General features: G+C 46.5%; 1 protein-coding gene and 1 long non-coding RNA gene across 2 annotated transcripts in view; one reads left to right on the top strand and one right to left on the bottom strand.

The window, feature by feature from the left end:
* Positions 1-20,401, top strand: part of VIT (vitrin) — a 104,635-nt gene that overhangs the window by 64,058 nt on the left and 20,176 nt on the right. The window contains exons 8-11 of the mRNA XM_014832936.3: positions 4,539-4,595; positions 10,569-10,613; positions 12,083-12,145; positions 17,028-17,175. Of these exons, the coding sequence (XP_014688422.1) occupies positions 4,539-4,595; positions 10,569-10,613; positions 12,083-12,145; positions 17,028-17,175 (313 nt within the window). The remainder of the gene's footprint in view (positions 1-4,538; positions 4,596-10,568; positions 10,614-12,082; positions 12,146-17,027; positions 17,176-20,401) is intronic.
* On the bottom strand, positions 1,696-20,247 carry LOC139045545 (uncharacterized). The gene is made up of 3 exons (XR_011504102.1): positions 19,971-20,247; positions 9,876-9,996; positions 1,696-7,781 (listed from the first exon to the last, which is right to left on the bottom strand). It is a non-coding gene; the product is annotated as an uncharacterized lncRNA (long non-coding RNA).

Genomic DNA, 20,401 nt, shown 5'->3' with positions numbered 1-20,401 from the left:
CAAACAAAACCCAAAGAATTCCTTTAGGAAAAGCCAGATAGCTAAAATTTTTCTTTTTCTGATTGCTTTTTGTCTTACCACTTGTATCCATTTCTTAAATCGTGTTTCAGGTTTTAGTAAAGTCCAGTTGGTGGAATTAATCTCAGTATTACATCAAACATGACCTTAAAAGCTCATTTGATAATCCAGTCTCTAGTTTCTACCCAGGCTCATATGTTAGCCATCCTGGGCTAATAAGCACCCATCTCATGTCTAAAGATCTTCTGGCAAGGGGATGGAAAATTCCACAGCTAGAGTGCCACCACTGTCTCCACAATTTTTAAAAAATATTTCCTACTTCCCCAGGACACATTCTCTTCAGCCTCACCTTCACCTTCCAAACATCACTGCCACATAGCGTGGCCCTTCCCTGCTTCCACATCAGAGCCCAGATATCTGTCTATCCGTCTTTTTACTTAACACATACAAATAAGCACTTTCAATGTGTTAGACACTCTTCTAAGTACCTTATGAATATTAACCTATTAAGTCCTCATAACAACCCTCTGAAGTAGATATATTACTTCTAATTTGACTAATCTGTTGTATCGATGAGGACACCTAGGGCAGTAAGGAAACTGCCCCGGGTCACATGCTGGCAAGTAGCAGAGCTGGGATTCAAACCCCAGCAGCCTGGCTCTCCTGTGACTCCGCTTACAGGAGTCATCCCTGCCATCAACAAACACCCCAGGCACTAATGAAGCACCATAGAGGCAGGGGCCCAACCCTCCTGGAGGTGGATGGGGTGGCGAGATTAGAGGGCCTCAGACGCAGCCAACTCTTGCCGTGATTAATAGTCAATAACAACGGAACACACATAGTTCATCCTTTCCCTGTGCCAGGCACCCTGCATGCATTATTTTATTTAATCTTCCCAACAACTCTATGAAATATGGATGATTATTATTCTGTTTGATGATCGACATGGAAGAAGCTATGGTATAAAGTCCCAAAATAAAAATACCATAAAAACAATTTCTGAAATACATTAGACACTCCCCCACCATCCTATTCTTGTTTAACCTAAGGTAATATGAACAGAGGCATACAATGCCTGGCAGCAAAAGAGAAATAATTGGGAAGGATGCTGGTGGCAGGGGTCCCATAGCCCGAAGTTTTCCTTTTTCTTTATGTCAGGCTCTTCACTTTTAGAGCCCTTGAGTCTTTCAAAGATTTTTGAATGGCTAAGTTGTTTGCTCCTGGTGCCTCCTTAGAGGACGTCGATTTTTACCTAACACGTATAATTAAGCGTGTGGCCTATTTATTTGGCTACACTGGGAACTTGGAAGTCCTGTTACAAGTTGGCCTTGTGCTTATGGAAAACCTCAAGCAACTTGAAGCAGTGGCTCCCCACCTGGCAAAGCTTCATTATTCCTGGCTTGGGGACAGGAGCTTTGGACAACAGCCTCCCAGCCCATCAGTGTTCCCTCTTCATCCTTGCCCGGCACCCGTGTCCACCCTGCCCCACAGACCGCTAGACAAATATTCAGAGCGAGTGTTCCAGGCAGCAGGCACCATACTTGCTAAGAAAGGAGCCAAATTGGGCAAGGAGGAAGAGAGAGAGGACTTTTTAAAACTCATATTGCCTATTCAAAGGACTTTCTGTAAGAATGAAGAGAAGGGAAAATTGATGTTTGAATGCCTATGTCTTTTCTTAATAACAGCTTTATTGAGATACTTTTTGCACACTGAACAATTCACTCATTTAAAGTGTACAATTCAATAGTTTTTAGTATAGTCAGAGTTGTGCAACCATCACCACAATCAATTCCAGAACATTTTCATCACCTCAAAAAGAAACTCCATACCCATTAACAGTCACTCACCATGTCCCCCTAATGCCACCTTCCCCAAGCCCTAGGTAAGCACCAATCTACTTTCAAGAATGCCTATTTTAATGTATAGCTATAGATATTTGTTGTGACATTTTAGCCCAATTATATTAAATAATATTTGGTTTATCAATAACTCCTTTATTTCTTCAAATGAGTTGAAAATATTGTGCCACTTATAAGAGAGCAACTCTCCTACTGCTGATAGACACGTAAGTCGCTGTTAGTGCATTTGTTAAGGGTTTCTTTTTTCTCTTATATATGTGACTGTAGTCAAAAGATTCTACAAGTGGTTGTGAATGGGACATTCAAGCAAAACCTAGTTCATTTATTCATTCAACAAATATCATTGAGTGCCTACTATGTGTCAGGCACCATTTTAACATCTTGCTCTGCATCGGTGAACACATCCCACCAAGATCCCTGCAGTAGGTCACTTCAGCTTAGGACACGTGCGTGGTAAGGAGCAACCTGCATTTGGGGTCTATGAGTCATCTTTGCTCTATAATGATGTAAAGAGCTTCCTCTCAGACAGGACATAGGGACTTAGAGGGAGTCCAGTAGAGAGTAGAAACTTGGTAGCAGGGGCTTTCCCAGCCCATAAAGAGGAGCTGATGCAAGTGGAAGGACTTGAAGGAAGGTGGGGCTGGACATGAACTGACCCATGAATGTGCAAACCTAACAAGACTGGGAGGAACAAGTCAAGGATAGGGGTAAGGGAGCCAAAAGCTAGAGTGAAAGAGAGCTTTCACAGGGGCGGGAGTGAGGCTGTGCTTCATGGGAGAGGCCAAGGACTTTAATGGCACCCACAGGAGCCAGGCGGCCACAGAGCTTTATCTCAGGGCCAGAGGGGGCAGCTTGGAGAAATAGATCCAAAGAGTTATAGAAAAGATGGAAATTTCTCCAGGCCCAGCTTCAGGGCCTGTTGAATTTACCACAGCTCAGAAGGTAGAGTGGCTTTGCCCGGCCAGGTTCATTTCAGCAAGTGTCATGGCTGCCTCAGCTGATCTAACAATGTAAATATGTCCATAAGGAAGAGTAGACCAGGGAGGGGGAGCGGAGCGCTGCCTAGTGGCAAGGCATGGTGATGGCTGTGATCATTCACCTTTCTTCTCCACCCTCTGACCAAGGGCAGCTTCAGTGGAGAAGTGAAACCTGGGACAGGAAGCAAACCAGCATCCATAACTGCCCATCTCTTCCACATGCAATTTCCCTTCTCACCAACATTTATCTCACCTCTGAGAGTTTAGCTTCCTTAAGGTGTCTAGAGAAGGTTTTTCTTAAAATCCAGTCGTACAAATAGTGAAACAAATACTCCAAAAGAAAAATGGGTGAAGGTCATGACCAGGCAAGCCATGGGGAAAGAACCAAAAATGGCCAATAAATATAACAAAAGGAGTTCAACTACACCTGGAATCAAATTAATACAAATTGAACAATAAGATGTCATTTTTCGCCAATTGACATGGGAAATTGATAATGCGCAGTTTTGGCAAGAGCGTGGAGAAATGACCCAGAATTTGCACTTACAGGAATATATTCTAAGATAATTATCAGCCAAATGAAAAGAAGCAGCCTAGACACGGAGGTTTTCACAACAGAAAAATAAATGAAGACGATTAAATTGTCCATCACCAGAACAGTGAAAGAAGTTACTATAAATATAGCTGTTAAAATTTTGGTGAATATGTGCACTTATTGACAGGAGAACATTGGCCTGTGACAAATTGTTGAGTCAAAGAAGCAGCCTACTAAACAGCATGGGTTTCAATCTTATTATTGTTAAGTGTGTGTTGTACGTGGGAACATGTGCATAGAGAAAGGAATACATCACTATATACCAAAATTGTAAACAGTAACCGCTGGACAAGGGGTCGTAGGTGATTTCTTACTATCCATAGTATATATTTTGACTTGTATTAAAGCTATTTTGAGTTTGTGTCCAAATCATTGGAACAAAGACAAAGGGAGTGAAAAATTGATGGCAGATAGATTTGGTTCTAAGAAAAACTGACATTTTTTTCCATGACCTCTTATCTCTTCCCCTCCATGAGACTTGGTTCTTTCCCTCAGCTGGTTTTCACATGGCCCCCTCTCCCCAAAAATGGACTTTGCCTCTCTCTTTACAGAATCTCCCATCTCCCGCCTTCCTTTTAAAGCCTTGCTTCAGAAAAATTGCCCAGTGAATAATGAATGCTGAAGTCTGATTCCCTGACAGAGTAATTAAGGATAACCCACTGTGTACCTCTAAAAACGACTGAAAGCTAATGCTATTTGCATCAATACCATGTTAACGCGGTTTAATCAAATCGCTAAATGTTAAGTGACATTCTATTGAAGGATCGCTTTAACCACCTCAGGGGTGGCACTGTGAGGAGAATTACTATAAGAATAATGGAGTATAAAGAAATATGGCACTTTAGTAAAAGATACTTTGACAATTGTGAAATACAACAGTTACTATTACCTGGAATTTCCAGTCAGAGTTTTGAGTTAAATCCTTTTTTTTCCCTTTTCAACGCCTCCTCCTCTGGGGCAAGTTCAGCTCCCCTAAGGCAAGCTTTCGCTTGGTTCTGACCTTGGTAACGTCTTGCTAGGTTGGCTCATGGAAAGAATGAGAACAGTTAGATTCAAATTCCCGCTCTGACTGGTCAAATGTCCTTGCAGAGCTCTGGTCCACCACCGTCTACACCAGCAGCCCAAGCAGCGCCGGCACCAATCCAGGTAAGAACCGGAACTCACCTTTCTAGCTACTGAGGAAAGTTAAGCTTGTTTACATGGTGTGTGCCTTTCCAAATCCTTGCCATTTGATTCCGATTAGGAGGGAGAGCATTCAACCAGTTATGCCAACAAAAGATACTGCCCAAGGGCCCAACTCGTGAGGAAACTTGTGAGGAAGCCGTTCAGTCAGCAAAGCTGTCACCCGTCACCACTCCCTCGAGGCAGCTTTGTGGAGGTTGTGATAGAAACGCCTAAGGATTCAGTAACGAGGCTCTTATAAACCTGAAAAGGGATGCTCTCTGGGGTTTGTGCAGGAGGAACTCAGGTAAAAGAAAGAGCGACATTTTTATCATTTCCCACGAAAGGGCAGAGCCATTTTTCTCCAGTACTTCTGTGATACGGGGCATAGGATACGTTCTCTCTCCTCCAGGAATTCTCCTATGAACTATGACACTCCCTGGCTCCCCTTTCTTCACTTCTGTGTGCCTCCCTTAGAAGTCTGGCCCAAGAACTGGGAATGCAGAGGGATGGAGCAAGTTTCTTCTCTGAGATGCTGTTGAGGGCTGCAGAGATTAGAAAGAAGAATCGAGCAGGGTTAGATGCTTCCACCAGCTCTGCTGGGGGCCTGGGCCACGAGCTGATAGATTTGCTGGAAGGACACAATTCTCTTTGCAGCCGTGGGGCACGAGGATGGGGGCCCTGGAGCTCCAAAAGAGAAGAGTTCAGGTCCTTCTCTTGCTAGGGGCTACCTGTCGGTCCTCCAGTGTTAAAAGATTCCTAGAGAAGGTAGGTTTTGTTCTGCTTTGATGCCACATCAGAGCAGGGGCTCTGTGGGGTCTCCCGGACAGGCCTAGCAGCTTCTATGAGGTTCACAGTTGCCCCTTTGCCGATGTACATGCTGTTGTCCTGGACAAAGGGCTTAAGAATCAGATCTCTGGGCAGGGCAAGGACTCCAAGGCCATTTTAGGCCTTAACAGGCCCGAGGGACTGTTCCAGCAGCCAAGTGTGGGGCACTCCTTCTTGTCTGCTTGGCCAGGATCTTTGCCTCCTCTGCAACCCCCAAAAGTAGAGCCAACCACAGAGAGCTCAGCTGGCTTCCAAGGAAAATCTGATTAGGGGCACTTCCATCAGGCAGCAAAATAAGGGAAGAAAGCAATCGCTGGTTGCATAAGTCAGCTGGCCCCGTGTAACTCCCTCAGGTATCCAAAGGCGGGACTCTCCAGGAGCTGCTTTCCAGAAACCTGCCGGAGCCTATGTCAGCCTGGGTAGGCTGCCCGCTGCTGACCATCCCAGCTCTGCTGCTCTTGCAAAAAGCCTTCCTCCCCACACACTGCCGGCCTGTGCAGCTCAACTCCAGGCTGCCCGAGCTGGGAGCAAGCCAAGTTGTTTTAACCTCTAGAAAATGTCTGTTTGCTTTGTCAGTTCTCAGTGTGTCAAAGAGAAAATCTCTGCCAGTCCGGATGCCCAAGGGCTCTCCTGGGTCTGGGGCTGCTTGAGAGGCCCCCCACTGAGGCAGCCCATGCCACCACCTTGCCCATCCCAGGACCCACCTCCGGGACAAGGCGCAAATACCCAGATACACTGCTCGATTCAGACATGGTTCAGGGCGTGATTGGCAACAAGGCACGTTGCCTAACCTCCAGCTCCTATTTTTTACTGCCCAACAACCTGAGGTTGAAACAACCCAAATGTTTCAGCATTTGGCCCCGTTTCCCTTTCTCTACCTTTGCCGCCTCCTGTTCTCTAGCTCTGAGTCCCCAACTCTTCTCCATTCTCTTCTTGCTCCCAATAATTACACACTCTCTCTCGTTGACCCACACAGATGCTCCCAGCTCCTTTTTGACCCTCAAATCCTCCCCATTTCTGCTGCTCCGCTCCCTCCACCGTCATCCCTGCACTCTGCTCTGTGCACTCAGACCCTCCCAAAACTCCCAGAGAGCCATTGCCTTGGGGCCTCTCCCAGGCCGAGGACAATCAGACTCTAGATAGTCAGGAAGCCCAAGCCCTCTTATGGCTCCTGCAGGTGGAGGGAAGCCATTTGCACAGGTCAGGAAAGGCAGGTCCGAGCGTTTGGGGCTCTTGGATACCCTTCAACCAGCCTCACCTCGGATATGATGATGCTCATCTGGTGAGTCGGCCCATTCTTCAGCTGGAAAATCATTGCATCACGGAACTGGAAAGAATTGTATAGAGTGTGTCTGGTCTAATTTCCCGCCAAAAAATGAGTCCCTTCTGGCATGCCCCCATATGGGATAACTTCAAGTGAGTGGTGGGGAAGGTCCCAGCCCCCTCACTGTTAGACATAACGATCTAGAACTCAAGCCCATTGTTCTTAATTTTTTTCAACTAGTGCTTCTCAAAGTGTAATTTGAGGACCCAGCTTCGAAAGATTTGGCGAGGTTCTCTCTTCAGCAACTACGTGACTGTCTGAGGCCAGATTTCTTCACATGCTTCAACAAAAACAGCACATCTCAGCAGACTGACTGCAGGAACTGATATCACATGCGAGCTGTCTCCATTCCAGTCGCTGATAAAAACCTATCACATGGGACTGGATCTCGTGAGCCCCATTAAATACTTTGTTTGTGTTTAGGGCAACCCATTAACAGACACAAGCAGCCACATATGATGTCGTCACTGACCTCAGTATTTCATCCTCTCCTCCACGGGACACCAGACTAGTGATGCACGAGTGATTCCTGCTACCCCCTCACACTCTGCCTTTTGCACACAGATGTCACTTCACACATCCCCACTTTAAGCCAGCAGCCCCGCTGTAGGGGCACTCTTCTTTAATTTAAAAAATATACGTTTACTGAGCATATTATGTGCCAGAAACTGTGCTATGTGTTAGAAGCACAAAGATGAGTCAGATATTTTCAGATTCTAGAATTCCGCTGCTGGAACTTCTGCCTTCACAGGTCCCACACTCTCCTCCTTCAGAGTCATCAGCAATGCCACCGCCTCCTCCAGGCCCCACTGCCAGCCCCTGCCTCTCCTAGCAGGGCTCTCTGCATGGGAACAGGAGCCACCCATGCTAGCACGGCTGCTGCTGCTGTATTCCCCGGGGGAGAGAGGGGCGGTGTGCTCCTGATGATAGAAGTTAGAACTCCGTGGCTGTGTCTCAGAACCATCTTTATGCTGTCTGACTTCATGGTACCATCAGATGAGCTTCACTGGCCCGGAAACCTAACCATGGAGCAAACGTTTCCATGAGAAAAGGCTTCCAGGTCCCAAACAAACACCCTACACCAAGCTTGGGAGGGTAACCCATCGGTAAACCTGGGCCTGTCGCTGCTTCGCTGGGGTGACGGCTCTGGTCCAGGACCTCAGACTGTCCCCAGCCTTCTCTGACAGTCCTAGTGGGATGGGCTTCGGCACAGCTGCTCTCTGAGTGCTCCCGGTTTCACTAGAGCAAGAGGAAGTTCCCAGAAGGGACTGTGCAGCACTTGGGCATGCAGCCAGGGAGGGGCAGGGAGTGTGGCGATTCCCCAGTTCCAGAGGCCTGCTCCCTCTCACACTGCCACCTCCTCCCAAATACTGAACCCCAGGGGAGTCAGTGGGGAGAAACTGGGGGCTGAAGGGCCACCTGGGCTTTCAGCCCATAAAACTTTAGAGCCCTACGGGCCATGTGTTGCAGCTCCCGCTTGGGTCCCGTGCTGGCGACTTCCAGATGTGCAGGGAACAGAAGGAGCTATAGCCAGTGTGGAGATCATGGCCCGGGCTTAGAGCAGGGATGGTGGTGTGCCCTCACATTAAGTGTGAGTTGCAGGTGGTGTGCCAGAGGGTGTGCTCTTCCGTGCCCCAATCGAGTACCCTGAGATGCTGAAGCGACAAGGACTCCTCAGGTGTGATAAACAGATGGCGGTTAAGTGCAGGCTCTGGAGCCTGCCTGCCTGGGCTCAACGTTCATCTCGGCCACACCCTGTGCATCAGTTTCCTCACCTGTAAAATGGGCTCAGAGTGGTACCTAACTCACAGGGTTATTGCGACTTAACCTTAGGAAGCTCTTGGTCAGTGCCCTTTCTTCTAAGCACTCTCTCAGGAAATGGTAACGGTTCTACCATGAAAATCCTTCCGAAACAATGCTTCTCTCAGACACTGACTGTATCCATGAGATGACCAAGCAAGGACTGTGACAAAAATAACCCCCTGTTTTCTAAGAGTGCCTTACACTTTTCGGAGTGATTTTGAACACATTACCTCCATGTGAGGCAGGGCAGGCCAAGTCTTTATGACCCCAGCTCTACACAGGAGGAAACTGAAGATCAGAGAAGGTAGGTGAGCCCCTGGGGCCCCCAGCTAGTGGTAGACTCGGGATGGGTCCTGTAACTTCTTTTTCCCTGGACACCACCCCATTACTCCTCAACACTAGAAAACAAATATTCTCACAAATTTACTTCTCACTACTACCAAGTCTGAAAACACCAAGTCTCAGCTGTCCAAATATTTTTCAACCCTCGGCTTTTGGATAAAAGTGATTTGGTTCAAACTCGTCGCGAATAAGTGAAAGTGGCATTAGTTAGAAGGACGGGCTTCTGGTCAGGAGTAAGAGGCTTGGAATTCCCTGATGTCAGGAACTGTTCACCTCCTGCTGAGGGAACAGAGCACCCAGCATTCTAATCCTTCAGGTCATTCAAGGGTGCCGAAAGCCTTGGGCAAAACCTGAGATGTCCCCAACAGGTTTTTTTAGGAAAAGGGTTAAAATGCATATTTTTACCAGTAGGTGGCGATAGAGTAATAAGGCTAAAGACACAGAAAGTTTAAACATATCAGGAATATTTTGAGCTTGGAGATCATCTCACCCAATCGGCTAATATTACTCACAAACAAATGAAGGTTCGCAGAGGGTTTGTGACTTGTTCAAGGTCATACACCTGGTTAATGGCTGAGCCAAATTAAACTCAGTTCTCACCATTAAATCAGAATGTGCAAGCGCACAGACTGCCTTTCAAAACAGCCCGGCATCTAAATCTTGTGAAGAAAAATGTCACTTCTGTTGAGAGTATTAACAATTCTGGCATAGAGCAAGGTGATAGCCTTTAAGAAATGAACCCACTGATAATGCCCATAGCTCTCTGAGCTGGAGGGAGGGGGCAGTGAGAGAAACAGCCATTTTGGTGTCTTTATGAGGCTTTCTAACATGTTTGTGCTGCCTCTGAGCCCCTCCCAGCCATGGTTCCTCCAAAGAGATCAGGTCCTATTGGGCAAGAGTACCCCCTTCCCGACCACCCCTTCCACTTTCTCAGACCAGTGTGTGGTGGAGGGCGTTCAACATCTTACCGCAGACAGAAGGCCAGGTGCCACTCTGCTTTGTTCTGCTTGAGGCCCAGAGGGAAGCAGAGCCTCAGGAAGTGAGTGGACTCCCTGCTCCCGGGAGGGGCCACATTTCTTCTTCGTAGTTCTGAGGACAAGAACACAAACAGATGGGTGAGACAAGTGTACCTAGAATGATGTTGGGCATGTATTGAGTGCTTAGTAAGTGTGGATAGATGGATGGATGGGTGGATGGAGCGATGGATAAAGATTTCAGGTTGATACAAGGAAAGTTTTTCTCCCAGTCTCAATAATCCAAGAAGGAATGCACTACTTTGGTTGGGTATGGAATGAGTTCCCTGTCTCTCGAGGTATTCAAGCACCAGCCAGCCACTCATTTGGTGGGGATGCTGTAGAAGCAGGCTGTGGGGTTGGTTTGGATTCGATGAGCTTTTAGGACCCTTTGTATCATAGGATTCCTATTGTTCCATTCTCGGTGCACAGTGAAAGAAAGGGGCGAAGATGTTTTTGCCTTGGCTTTAAGAGCTTTCAATGAGAAAATCCTATGGCTTTCCAGTTGCTTCATCCCAAAGTCAGGTCCCTTGCTCCTTTAGCGAACTTTCTGCCACAATTGGGAAACGTTTTCGTCCTGGCAGTTCACTGGAGAGCTTCTGCTGGTTTCGTCTAACAAGTTTGTTTCTTTTCAATTTTGAAAATCAGGGGAAACAGACCTGTGGAAACCTGGATCCGTCCTTTTAAATGCAGGTAATTATTCAGCTCAACATCCCCCCATGACTAGATCAAGATTCATGGGATACAGAAGTCGGAGAGTCTAGGCATTCAGCTGGGGGTGCAGAGGCCAAGCTAAGCCAGAGCAGCCTTTCTAAGAGTTGTCACCGGCGACATTAGGGTCTGATGACCATGCCAAGGGCACCTTAGGACTAGGGTAAGGGACAATGTTGGATAACAAAAGGGAAAAGGGAACTGTGAAGACAAAAGGCCAGAAGGGAATGAGTTCCCCGGCCCCCAAAAATAGGTTTAGACTCTCATTCCTCTAGCAGCACACTTTGACTTCCTTCTATTTCCCATCCTTCCTTGCAAAATGGTATTCAGATTTTCCCTTCACGTGAGTGAGTGCTGTTGCCTGCTTCCTGCATTAAGTGCTTTGAGCTCCAACAGCAATCACAGCCTTCCAGGTCTTAGTCCGAAGGCACGTTTCACTGTAGGTGAGAGAGAGGCCCCCGGTTCTTCCCCTCCCGAGACTCCTGGCTGAGAAATGCCGTTGGGCACCCAAAGGGAATTTTTAAATGATGTGAGGAAGTGGGATGAGCCAGCTGACCTTTAATAGGAAGATGAAATCATATGTTTTGCAAACTGGAAAAACTAACAAGCCAGGAGAAAGCTCTCCGCCGCCAAGAGCGAGCAGAGCCCCCTGCACCTACCTCCACTGTGGGGGGCTCTCGGGGGCAGTTCTGGGCATCCTGGAAATGGAGGAACTCACAGCAAGGTTCCCTTCACCTGAGCCTAAAAGGATTCTTATTTATTGTCTTTATTTCCTTATATCTGTGAACTTGGCTGCTGTGTAAATGAGTCTGAAGAACATCCCTGAGACTCAAATGCAACTCACCGCCTCTCAAAGCAGGAAACCCTTTTGCATCTTTACCTCTCACCCCAGACAGCTGGAGAGCATGGGTTGCATAGTGGACCCTCATATTTGTTTGAGTTCCTTGTATCTTACCTCTTCCCCTCCAGCCTACATTGTCCTCTCTGTGTCCCGCTCATCTTTGTCCACTGACTCAGTCACCAAATGTTGACAAGGACCTACAGGTGGTGGGCACAGTAAAGGTTTACATGATGAGTGAGACACAAGCCCTGACCTCGAGAATTTCAGAATTTTACAGAGGGGTCGTTTACACTGACAAAGTGCTTAATGCTTTCCGATAAGGACAGTGAGACTCAGCCAGACTAAGTTAACAGGCACAGGGGACAGGACTCAAGTCTTCTGGCTTCGAACCCCTCTGAGCATCTAGCAGAGTGCTGTGTCTCTAGTAGGCTGTCAGTAAATGTTAGTTTATTCTTATCTCTTAAGGTAGGGGTGGTGTGGAGGAAGGCACAGTCAGCAGTAAGCCAAGCTCTCTGAGCTAGGTGTGCAGGTCTGCTGTGTCCCCATCCCTGGGGTAGAGCCAGATGCTTCCTGTTCTGTAAGTCACCAAAAGTTTTACTGCTCTTTCCAGGATTTGTTCCAAAAGAAGAATTAAGCACACAGTCTTCGGAGCCAGTATCCCAGGGAGATCCAAGTAAGTTAATTGACAACTAGAAACCCATAGTGGCTTCGACATCTGATCTGCTGTCTCTCCTCTCTACCCACTCACTCCCACCCAAACCCGCCTCTCTCCTATCCTGGATCTCTTTATCTCCTCTCTTCTGTCACTTTGTTCTAAGGGGAAAGGGAAGCTTTTGAAGGCTTTAAACTCTCTGTGTGCATGAGGGGGAGAGGATTACATTTTTAAAACATCACTATGGCAACAGGGTGAATGGGATGGGAGGGGCCAGCCCCTTGGCCGAGTGGTTAAGTTCGCATGCTCTGCTACAGCGGCCCAGGATTTCACTGGTTTGGATCCTGGGTGCAGACATGGTGCCACTCATCAGGCCACGCTGAGGCGGCATCCCACATGCCACAACTAGAAGGACGCACAACTAAAAATATACAACTACGTACTGAGGGGACTTGGGAAGAAAAAGTAGAAAAAAAAAAAGAAGAAGATTGACACCAGTTGTTAGCTCAGGTGCCAATCTTTAAAAAAAAAAAAAAATGGGATGGGAGACAAGGGTGGATGAAAGGAGAAGACTGGTTGGCCAGTAGGGACAGTGGTCTAGTGGAGATGAGGGCAGACAGAGCTCAGAGTTGGAAGTAGAAATGCAGAGAAAGAGGCAAATTCAAGAGACATAGAGAAGGAAGAGTCTGGAAGAAAGAATCTAGAAGGTTGGAGGTGGAGGTGCAAGAAAGGGAGATAAAGATGATTTGAGCAACTGGGGTAAATGGTGCTGCCATAAGGACCCTGGGATGGAGCACACTGGGGGCTGGGAAATCATCTATGTCTATCATCTTCCAGAAGACATTAAGTCTGGTAAAGGGTTGACTACCCAGTTCTCACATTCAGAAGGAACAGCCCAGGCAGACAGAGTCGGAAGATGACGAGCTGGGATTGAAAACCGAGGCTATGAGGGTAGAAAATGTGATCTAGGGAGACAGAATAGAATAAGAAGAAAGAGAGAACTTAAACCTACAGAACTTCAACACTAAATGGATGGAGGAGAAGCCACCTGAGGATACCAGAAAGGAGGGACTGGAGAAAGAGGAAAACCAGGAGGGAGTTGTGTGTGGCAAGCCAAGGAGAGCACCTACAAATTCGCCAAGAAAGTCGTGCAGGGGAGGAAGAAATATTCCTCCACCCTTCTGGGTTCTTCTGGCTGGTCTAAGAATAAAACTGATGTGAGACAGAATAACAGAAGAAAATCAAACTCATTTAATACACGTATTCACAGGAGAAACCCAGGAAACCTGAGTAACTCACCACAATGTCTGAAACCACCACCTTAAATACCATCCTCAGCTAAAGACCAACGTGGATGTTGGGGTAGTCATTTGGGACTTCAAGAAGGAGGAAGGCAATTCACGTGGAGATGGAATAGCAAATGTTGCGGTACCTTCAGAGACAATGGCACATGGAGAGGACTTTGATCAAATGAGTCTTGCTAGGTTCCTCCCTGTCTACCACACCTGCTTCACACTACAGTTATCTACAGTGATAGCTCCTTCCTGGAACAGGCCTTCAGTCTTAAATTCTTTTAGGCAGTTAGGGGGAAGGTCAAGGTTTCTTTCAGAGCCTTTTATTGTCAAAAACAATTAAGCCAGGGGCTGGCCCGGTGGTGTAGTGGTTAAGTTCACGCATTCCACTTCGGCAGCCTGGGGTTTGCCGGTTTGGATCCTGGGTGTGGACCTACACACCGCTCATCAAGCCATGCTGTGGTGGCATCCCACATACAAAATAGAGGAAGATTGGCACAGCTGTTAGCTCAGGGACAATCTTCCTCAAGCAAAAAGAGGAAGATTGGCAACAGATGTTACCTCAGGACAATCTTCCTCACAAAACAAAAAAAATCAAGCTAAAGAGACACATTTTGGGGTAGCGAATTCTGCTCCCATATAGTCACTACAAGTCAGCCACCTATGAGCTGTGAGTCTCAACCCAGCTGTGTATGAGAATCATCTGAAGACACTTTTAAAAATTAAAGGTGCCCAATTCCTTCCTCCTACTTACTGAATCAGGCTTTCCCTAGATCTTGCTGCTCAAACTGTGGTGTGAGGACCAACAGCATTGGCATCACCTGGGAGCTTGTTGGAAATGCAGAGTCCCTGGCTCCACTCAGACCTACTGAATCAAGTGACTGCACACTAACCCTTGGGAAGCACAGCCCAGAGTGATTCCAGGGCATCTTTATTTGTTGAAGCCGCATAAGCAACTCTGATCCAGCTTAGGAAACACTGTCTTCATGTATTGGACAACACAAAGCATTAATCTATAACATTGTACTGTGTTGAAGAAAACCAAAGCAATTAAGAAAATTGGTAGATTGATTTCTATACATACCGTATCTGAGCTTTTCTTCCTCATTCTCCAGCCTCTGTCCTCTGTAACCACAATAAGTCGCTCGTACTGAACATTTCAACCCTGTTCCACCTTTTGGTATTGACATTGTCATCTTCAGATCATCAGGTTTTCTTCTCAGTATGAGAAAGCCACTAGGTCTCAGTGCACACGTGCCCTGAGCTGGAACCACTGTCATTAAAGCATTCTGGCAAAGGGGAGCAGAGGTGACCCCGATGTCAGCCATCAGGCTAGAAAGTGAAGAGAACTAAGCAAATAGAGAAACATCTCTTCTTCTTCAAACCTAGCTATGAAATGAACACATCAATCCAAACACAGTTCAAGATGTAAGAAGTAAGGAGAAAATAATTGTCTATGACAAACCAAAATAGAGGCTACAGAATCCGTAAACTCTATTCATTTAAAAAGAAAATCCCCTTTGGCCCTTACACTAATTAATAGTTATTTTTAAAAATAGGTTTCATTTTAAAAGGCATGTTGGAGGCATGTTGAACTAATCTGCTGACATCTGGAAGGAAAACCCCTCTTCAGGCGTGTTTCTCAAACTTTAATGTGCACACGGGTCCCCTGGAGATCATGTTAGAATGCAGATCTGCTTCTGTAGGTCTGGGTGGAGCCTGGGAGTCAGCATTTGTAGCAAACCCTAGGTGCCCATGTGGGGCAAGCCCTGAAGAACACCACTGCCACCTGCTGGCAACAATTCACATTGCAAGCCCGGACCTAGGAAAGAATGATTTGGCCTTGTTTGGGATACAACATGACAAGCCATAGAGCAATTCTGCTTCTCTTTTGCTTGATCCCAAGCTTTAGCGCCATCTTTAAACTCCACTTCTTGATTTTATTTGCTTCTTCCAATCTTCATCTTAGGATCATGCTTGGGCATAGGCAGACTTGGGCAGCAAAGGACAGGGAAAGCCAGCTGAACAGGAGGAGTTGGCAGGCACCGAATGTCCAGGCAGATGGGAGGGAAAAGCTTGCAAGATCCGCTAATGAGCCGAGGAACTAATTCCAGATGGAGCCAAGTCAGCCAGGCCCAGAGAAGTCCCTGTCATTGCCTACTTCTCCTCTGGTTTTGATTACCATGCACCACTGCAAGATAAGAGAACAGCTATGGAGCCTAGGGAGCCGCTCCTTCTGGGGATGGGGAGACTCCAGCCACATGCAAGCAATGAAAATGCAATGTAGAGAGCGGAAGCCTGGAGCGACCTCGTGGGCAGTCATGTGGCAGCTCAGAGAGACCCGGGCTTGTCTGGGCAGCTGCACGCGCACCCACAAAGGGGCAGCACTGGCCCAAGTGTCCTCTTGGACACTCTAGTCTAGAAATTCCTGACTTTACTGACTCTCTCTCTCTTTCTTTCCCCCATGGAACTGTTTTGAAATATTTTTGTCTCCCAAATTGTACTTGTTAAATAATTCATTTCTCATTTTTTATTAATCAAAGGGATATATACCTCCCAATAAGAACTTCTGATCAGCATTGAATAATCAGTCTCATCATACTGAGATCATATAATCTCAGCTGAGAGCAAAGGAGACACTAACTTCATTTAGCTTATATGGCTTTCCACCAATTCCTATTAGTGTTTGAAAGATTGAAAATAGCTTGCAGCCCCACCATCCCCAACTCCATCACAACCTTCATATATTCACAGAAGTCCGGAGATCCTAACCAGAACAACCATCCTGGTCTTTATCACAACTAAAAGAAAAGAGGGAAATCTAAGATAGCCACAAGCAAGTACTGACATCTGTAGATATATGCGGATAATTTCTATGGCTGCCTCACCCAGGGAAGAAAAGGAGAAGATTGCTGTCAATTTCTCATTCTACAATTCCTCCCCTGCCCTCAGCCTTGGCCTTGCAGATTCTTTCACATCTTTTAAAGACCCAACACATAATTCTAAAAAGTTACGAGGAGAGTGAAAGACCACCTGCTCCTGAGACTCAGTCTTGGGAATTCCCACATCTAGGGCCTGCGCTTATAGGGTCTGAGCCTAGGAGACCGTTCTGAGGGCCTGCTCAAAACTTGAGTGGGAGGTGACTGCGTCTGAAGTCTGTAATTGTGGCTGATACAGAGAATTCTAAAACAGTTATGGAAATAAGTACTAGCCCAAGTGTCCAGGACCTGTGAAAATCTGTTATGGACATAAGTAAATGAATATATCCTGCTTTTTGTTACTTTTTTTTTTTTTTTTGGGTGAGGAAGATTTGCTCTGAGCTAACATCTGTGCCACTCTTCCTCTGTTTTATGTGTGGGATGCCTCCACAGCATGGCTGATGAATGGAGTAGGTCCACACCCATGATCCAAATCTGTGAACCCTGGGCCCCCAAAGCAGAATGCATGGAACTTTAACCACTTGGCCACAGGCGGGCCCCTCTTGTTACTTTTTTTTTTAACTTTCTTTTCATTAGAATCTCAGGAGGCTCTGCTGGAGAAAGGGGAGCGAGAAAATGCACCAGTGAGGTGGTGAGAGAGACAGAATAACAGAGTCCTTTTCCCTTCACCAGGCTGCAAAATCGACTTGTCGTTTCTGATTGATGGGAGTGCGAGCATTGGCAAACGTCGATTCCGAATCCAGAAGCAGTTCCTGGCTGACGTCGCCCAAGCTCTTCACATTGGCCCTGCCGGTCCACTGATGGGTGTTGTCCAGTATGGGTGAGTGCTGCTCTGAACCCAGAAAAACCAAGTGATGTCACGTGCTTAATTTTGTACCACAAGTCATACCAGCGCCTCCTAGAGCCCAAATTCATTCTCTTCCCTAACGCAAATGTAACTGAAAGAAACTGAAGCAATGCATGTGTCGTTTAAGAAATCTGAGACTTCCAGAAGGACAGGGCAGGTTGGTAAACACTTGTAAGTCAATGGCATTTGCAGTCATGATTGGTATACAGAATATTTATTTGGGAATTAGGAGAGTTGGGCTCAAGTTTTAGCTCAGCCACTAACAAACTGGGTGGCCTTGGGCTGGGCCTTCTCCTCTCGTTGTCAGTTTCCTCATCTGTGGATCAGGAGGGGGGACCTGTCTCCACACTATTAAAGCATTTCTGTGCTCCCACCTGCCCACCCATGGGTTCAATGCCTGGAGAATATGGTGCTTTAGGTTGAACCTTCTCTTTTCGCCAGATGGTCCAAGGCCTCTGCACTGTACTGGAAAAGCTCACCAGGCAACGGGGAAGACTGGGCGGGGAGGGGAATGGCCCCCACCAGCTGAGCCCCCTGAGCACCCAGGTGACTGTCCCCAGTCCATTTTATTGCTTTACTTAGGGTAGAAAGTGAGGGCTCATGTTGACATGCAATCTCAACCTTCTCTCTTGTTTGGGATAATAAGTCAGTCTTATTTCAGACGTGAATAGATTTCTCTCTGAAACAGATATACAGATATTGACAGAAAATAAACAATCAAAAGAGCAAGCAAGCACAAATCTCCAATAATAGGTGGACTTTTGACCAAGAACCATTAAGAGCAGGAAAATTATCTCACTTTCCACAAAGCCACCTCAGACACATGACCCCTCCCTTTCCCCCTGACCTGCAGCTGAGCCTTGAAGCGGAAACTCACATGGACCTTGCAGCCTCTTCCTCAGAAGCCACAGTCACCGCTTACTTGCCCTTCCTGAAAAGTAAAAAACATTCTTCCCAGACAACATCCAGGGGCTCTCCCGACCCTCCGAACATTTCCCAAGGGCCTCCCAGAACAGCATTTTAACCGCGGTTATTATATCAAAAACACTGGAATATTTGTTTTTGAGCTGTCAAAAGAAATAAACAAAAATACTTGCTTTTCATAAGAACCTATAACGTTTACATTTTTTGAATTAAATTCCAGGAACACATTTAGTACTACCTTCTATTCCTGTAGAAAAAATTAGTAGACAAATTAACTGGCACTTGTATATAGTCAGAGTCAAATATATGAAAATAACCAATTACTGCAAACACCAATTCTCAATGTCAAACGATCCATCTGGAGGACTTGAACTTGAAATAGGAAAATACGTTCTTTTAGTCATTGTTTTCTTGTTTTCAAAATGTCAACCTATTTTCATTCCTGCGTTACTTTTTAAAGCTAGCGAATGGATAGTAGGCTTCTCTAGGAAGGAAATGAAAGGGTTTTATAGTGCCGGATGTCCCCGGGCAATTTTATTGGGGGGCTTAAACTTTGGTGTGTCATCTTGCGTTAAAAATAGCTGCTTTAAAAGCTGTTTATACCAAGGTTTATAGTAGAATATGAAAATAAGGTTATAAATATGTCGAGGAAAAGAAAAATGGGGGAGAATAGTGTGTGCTGATGAGAACATGGATTAAAGAACAAATGTAGCAAGGAAAGAAAAACAATTCAATAAAGACTCCTTCCCCTCGAAAAACCTTTTCCCTCACGTTTTCTTAATGTGATCACCATTTGCAGGAAAGAGCTTAGCTCCATGCTTTCCAATTTTGCTTGCTGAAAATGTCTCTGCTATTTGTCCTTTTTTCCGTCCAGGGTCTTTCTTAATTTGGAACACTTAAGGGAAATGTGTGCGTGTTTTCCTTCCCTTTTTGCTCACACAAACTAATCTGTCACCTTCATCCACCTTCAGCCGTGGGGTGGAGTGGGAAAGCGCAATGAACTGGTGACAGCCTCTCTTGAATTCTGGGCTTAGTTCTGCTTGTGTGACCTTAAGCAAGTCACTTAACCTCTCCATCTAAGTGCTGCCATCTCTAAGTACAGAGGGCAGGCTGGATGATTTATTAGGGCTCTGCCTGCCCTGACATTCTGTAATCCAGTGACTGACTCTATACTCAGAAGACATCCAATAAATGAACGTTGCTAACAGACCGGATCAACCGCCTCTCCCTTCCTTCCAGCCTCGGGTTCCGATTAGGTGGGATGATCAACAACGAAACGATGGGTTGCACTGAGGTTATATGCATCAGTGGAATGTGGGGAACAGATGAATTGGAGAGTGGCATTGGAAGTGGGTGATGAAGCTGAAGGGGAACTCCGCACACCCAGCTGAAATTGCTTTGAGTTCAGCCACCCGGCTTCCCCGCCTGGGTGGCTCGCTTCCAACCTGTTTTACCAAAGGCTCTGGGTGCCTAGAGAGGGAAGGCATGGGGCAGGGAAAGGTGAGGAGACAGAGGTAGATGCAGATGTGGGGCTTGTGTTTCTGGAAAAGGAAAAGCAGGAGGGGCCGGTGCTGGGGCGACTGCGAATCAGATTCCTCTCGTGGCATTTCGGCTTCTTGTGGATTCTAATGCCCACTTTACAACCACTGGGAATCGGCCCTGCTCTCTTGGAATCGCAGAGCGTTGGGGCCTTAGAAAGCTCCTAGTTCCACCTCCTTGTGTCAGAGTGAGGAAATGAGGTGCTAAGAGAAGGAGCACTCGAAGGTGAGGCTGAAGCTGGGAACGGGCTAGCCGAGGAGGAAGGACTCCGGAACTCGGAATTTCTCCTCCTCTCGGCTTCTCACCTCCACTACTGCTGCCGCTGGTCCACACAGCTCCCCCAGAAGATTCCTTCTCTTGGTTTTCCTTAGAAGAGCTGAATCCAAATTTACACTAAGTTTAGACTTTTAAGTTTAGAATTTAAAAGACTTGTACCAACAATTAGGAAAGAAAAGGCAAAATAAATAAAAATACAAGACGTATAAAAGTGGTCTGATTTGCAAAACGCAATGCTCATGCCACAGCCTGATCCCTAAGTATCCTACACAAGGATCTTTTGGGTGCAAGAAACAGAAACTGTCCAGGTAGGCAGGTGAAGGCAGGTTTATGTCACAGGACTGACAAGTGGTTAACCATTCCCTCCCTCCTTCACGCCTCTCTGCTTGTCCACTCTATTCTCCTCTCAACAGACCAGCAACGTCTTCTGCCAGCCTCTTGGTTTCTGCTCTTTGCCCTG

Source organism: Equus asinus, chromosome 6, assembly GCF_041296235.1.
Source record: "Equus asinus isolate D_3611 breed Donkey chromosome 6, EquAss-T2T_v2, whole genome shotgun sequence".
In the NCBI taxonomy this organism is placed as follows: Eukaryota; Metazoa; Chordata; class Mammalia; order Perissodactyla; family Equidae; genus Equus; species Equus asinus.
This window is presented reverse-complemented; position numbering and strand designations above follow the sequence as displayed.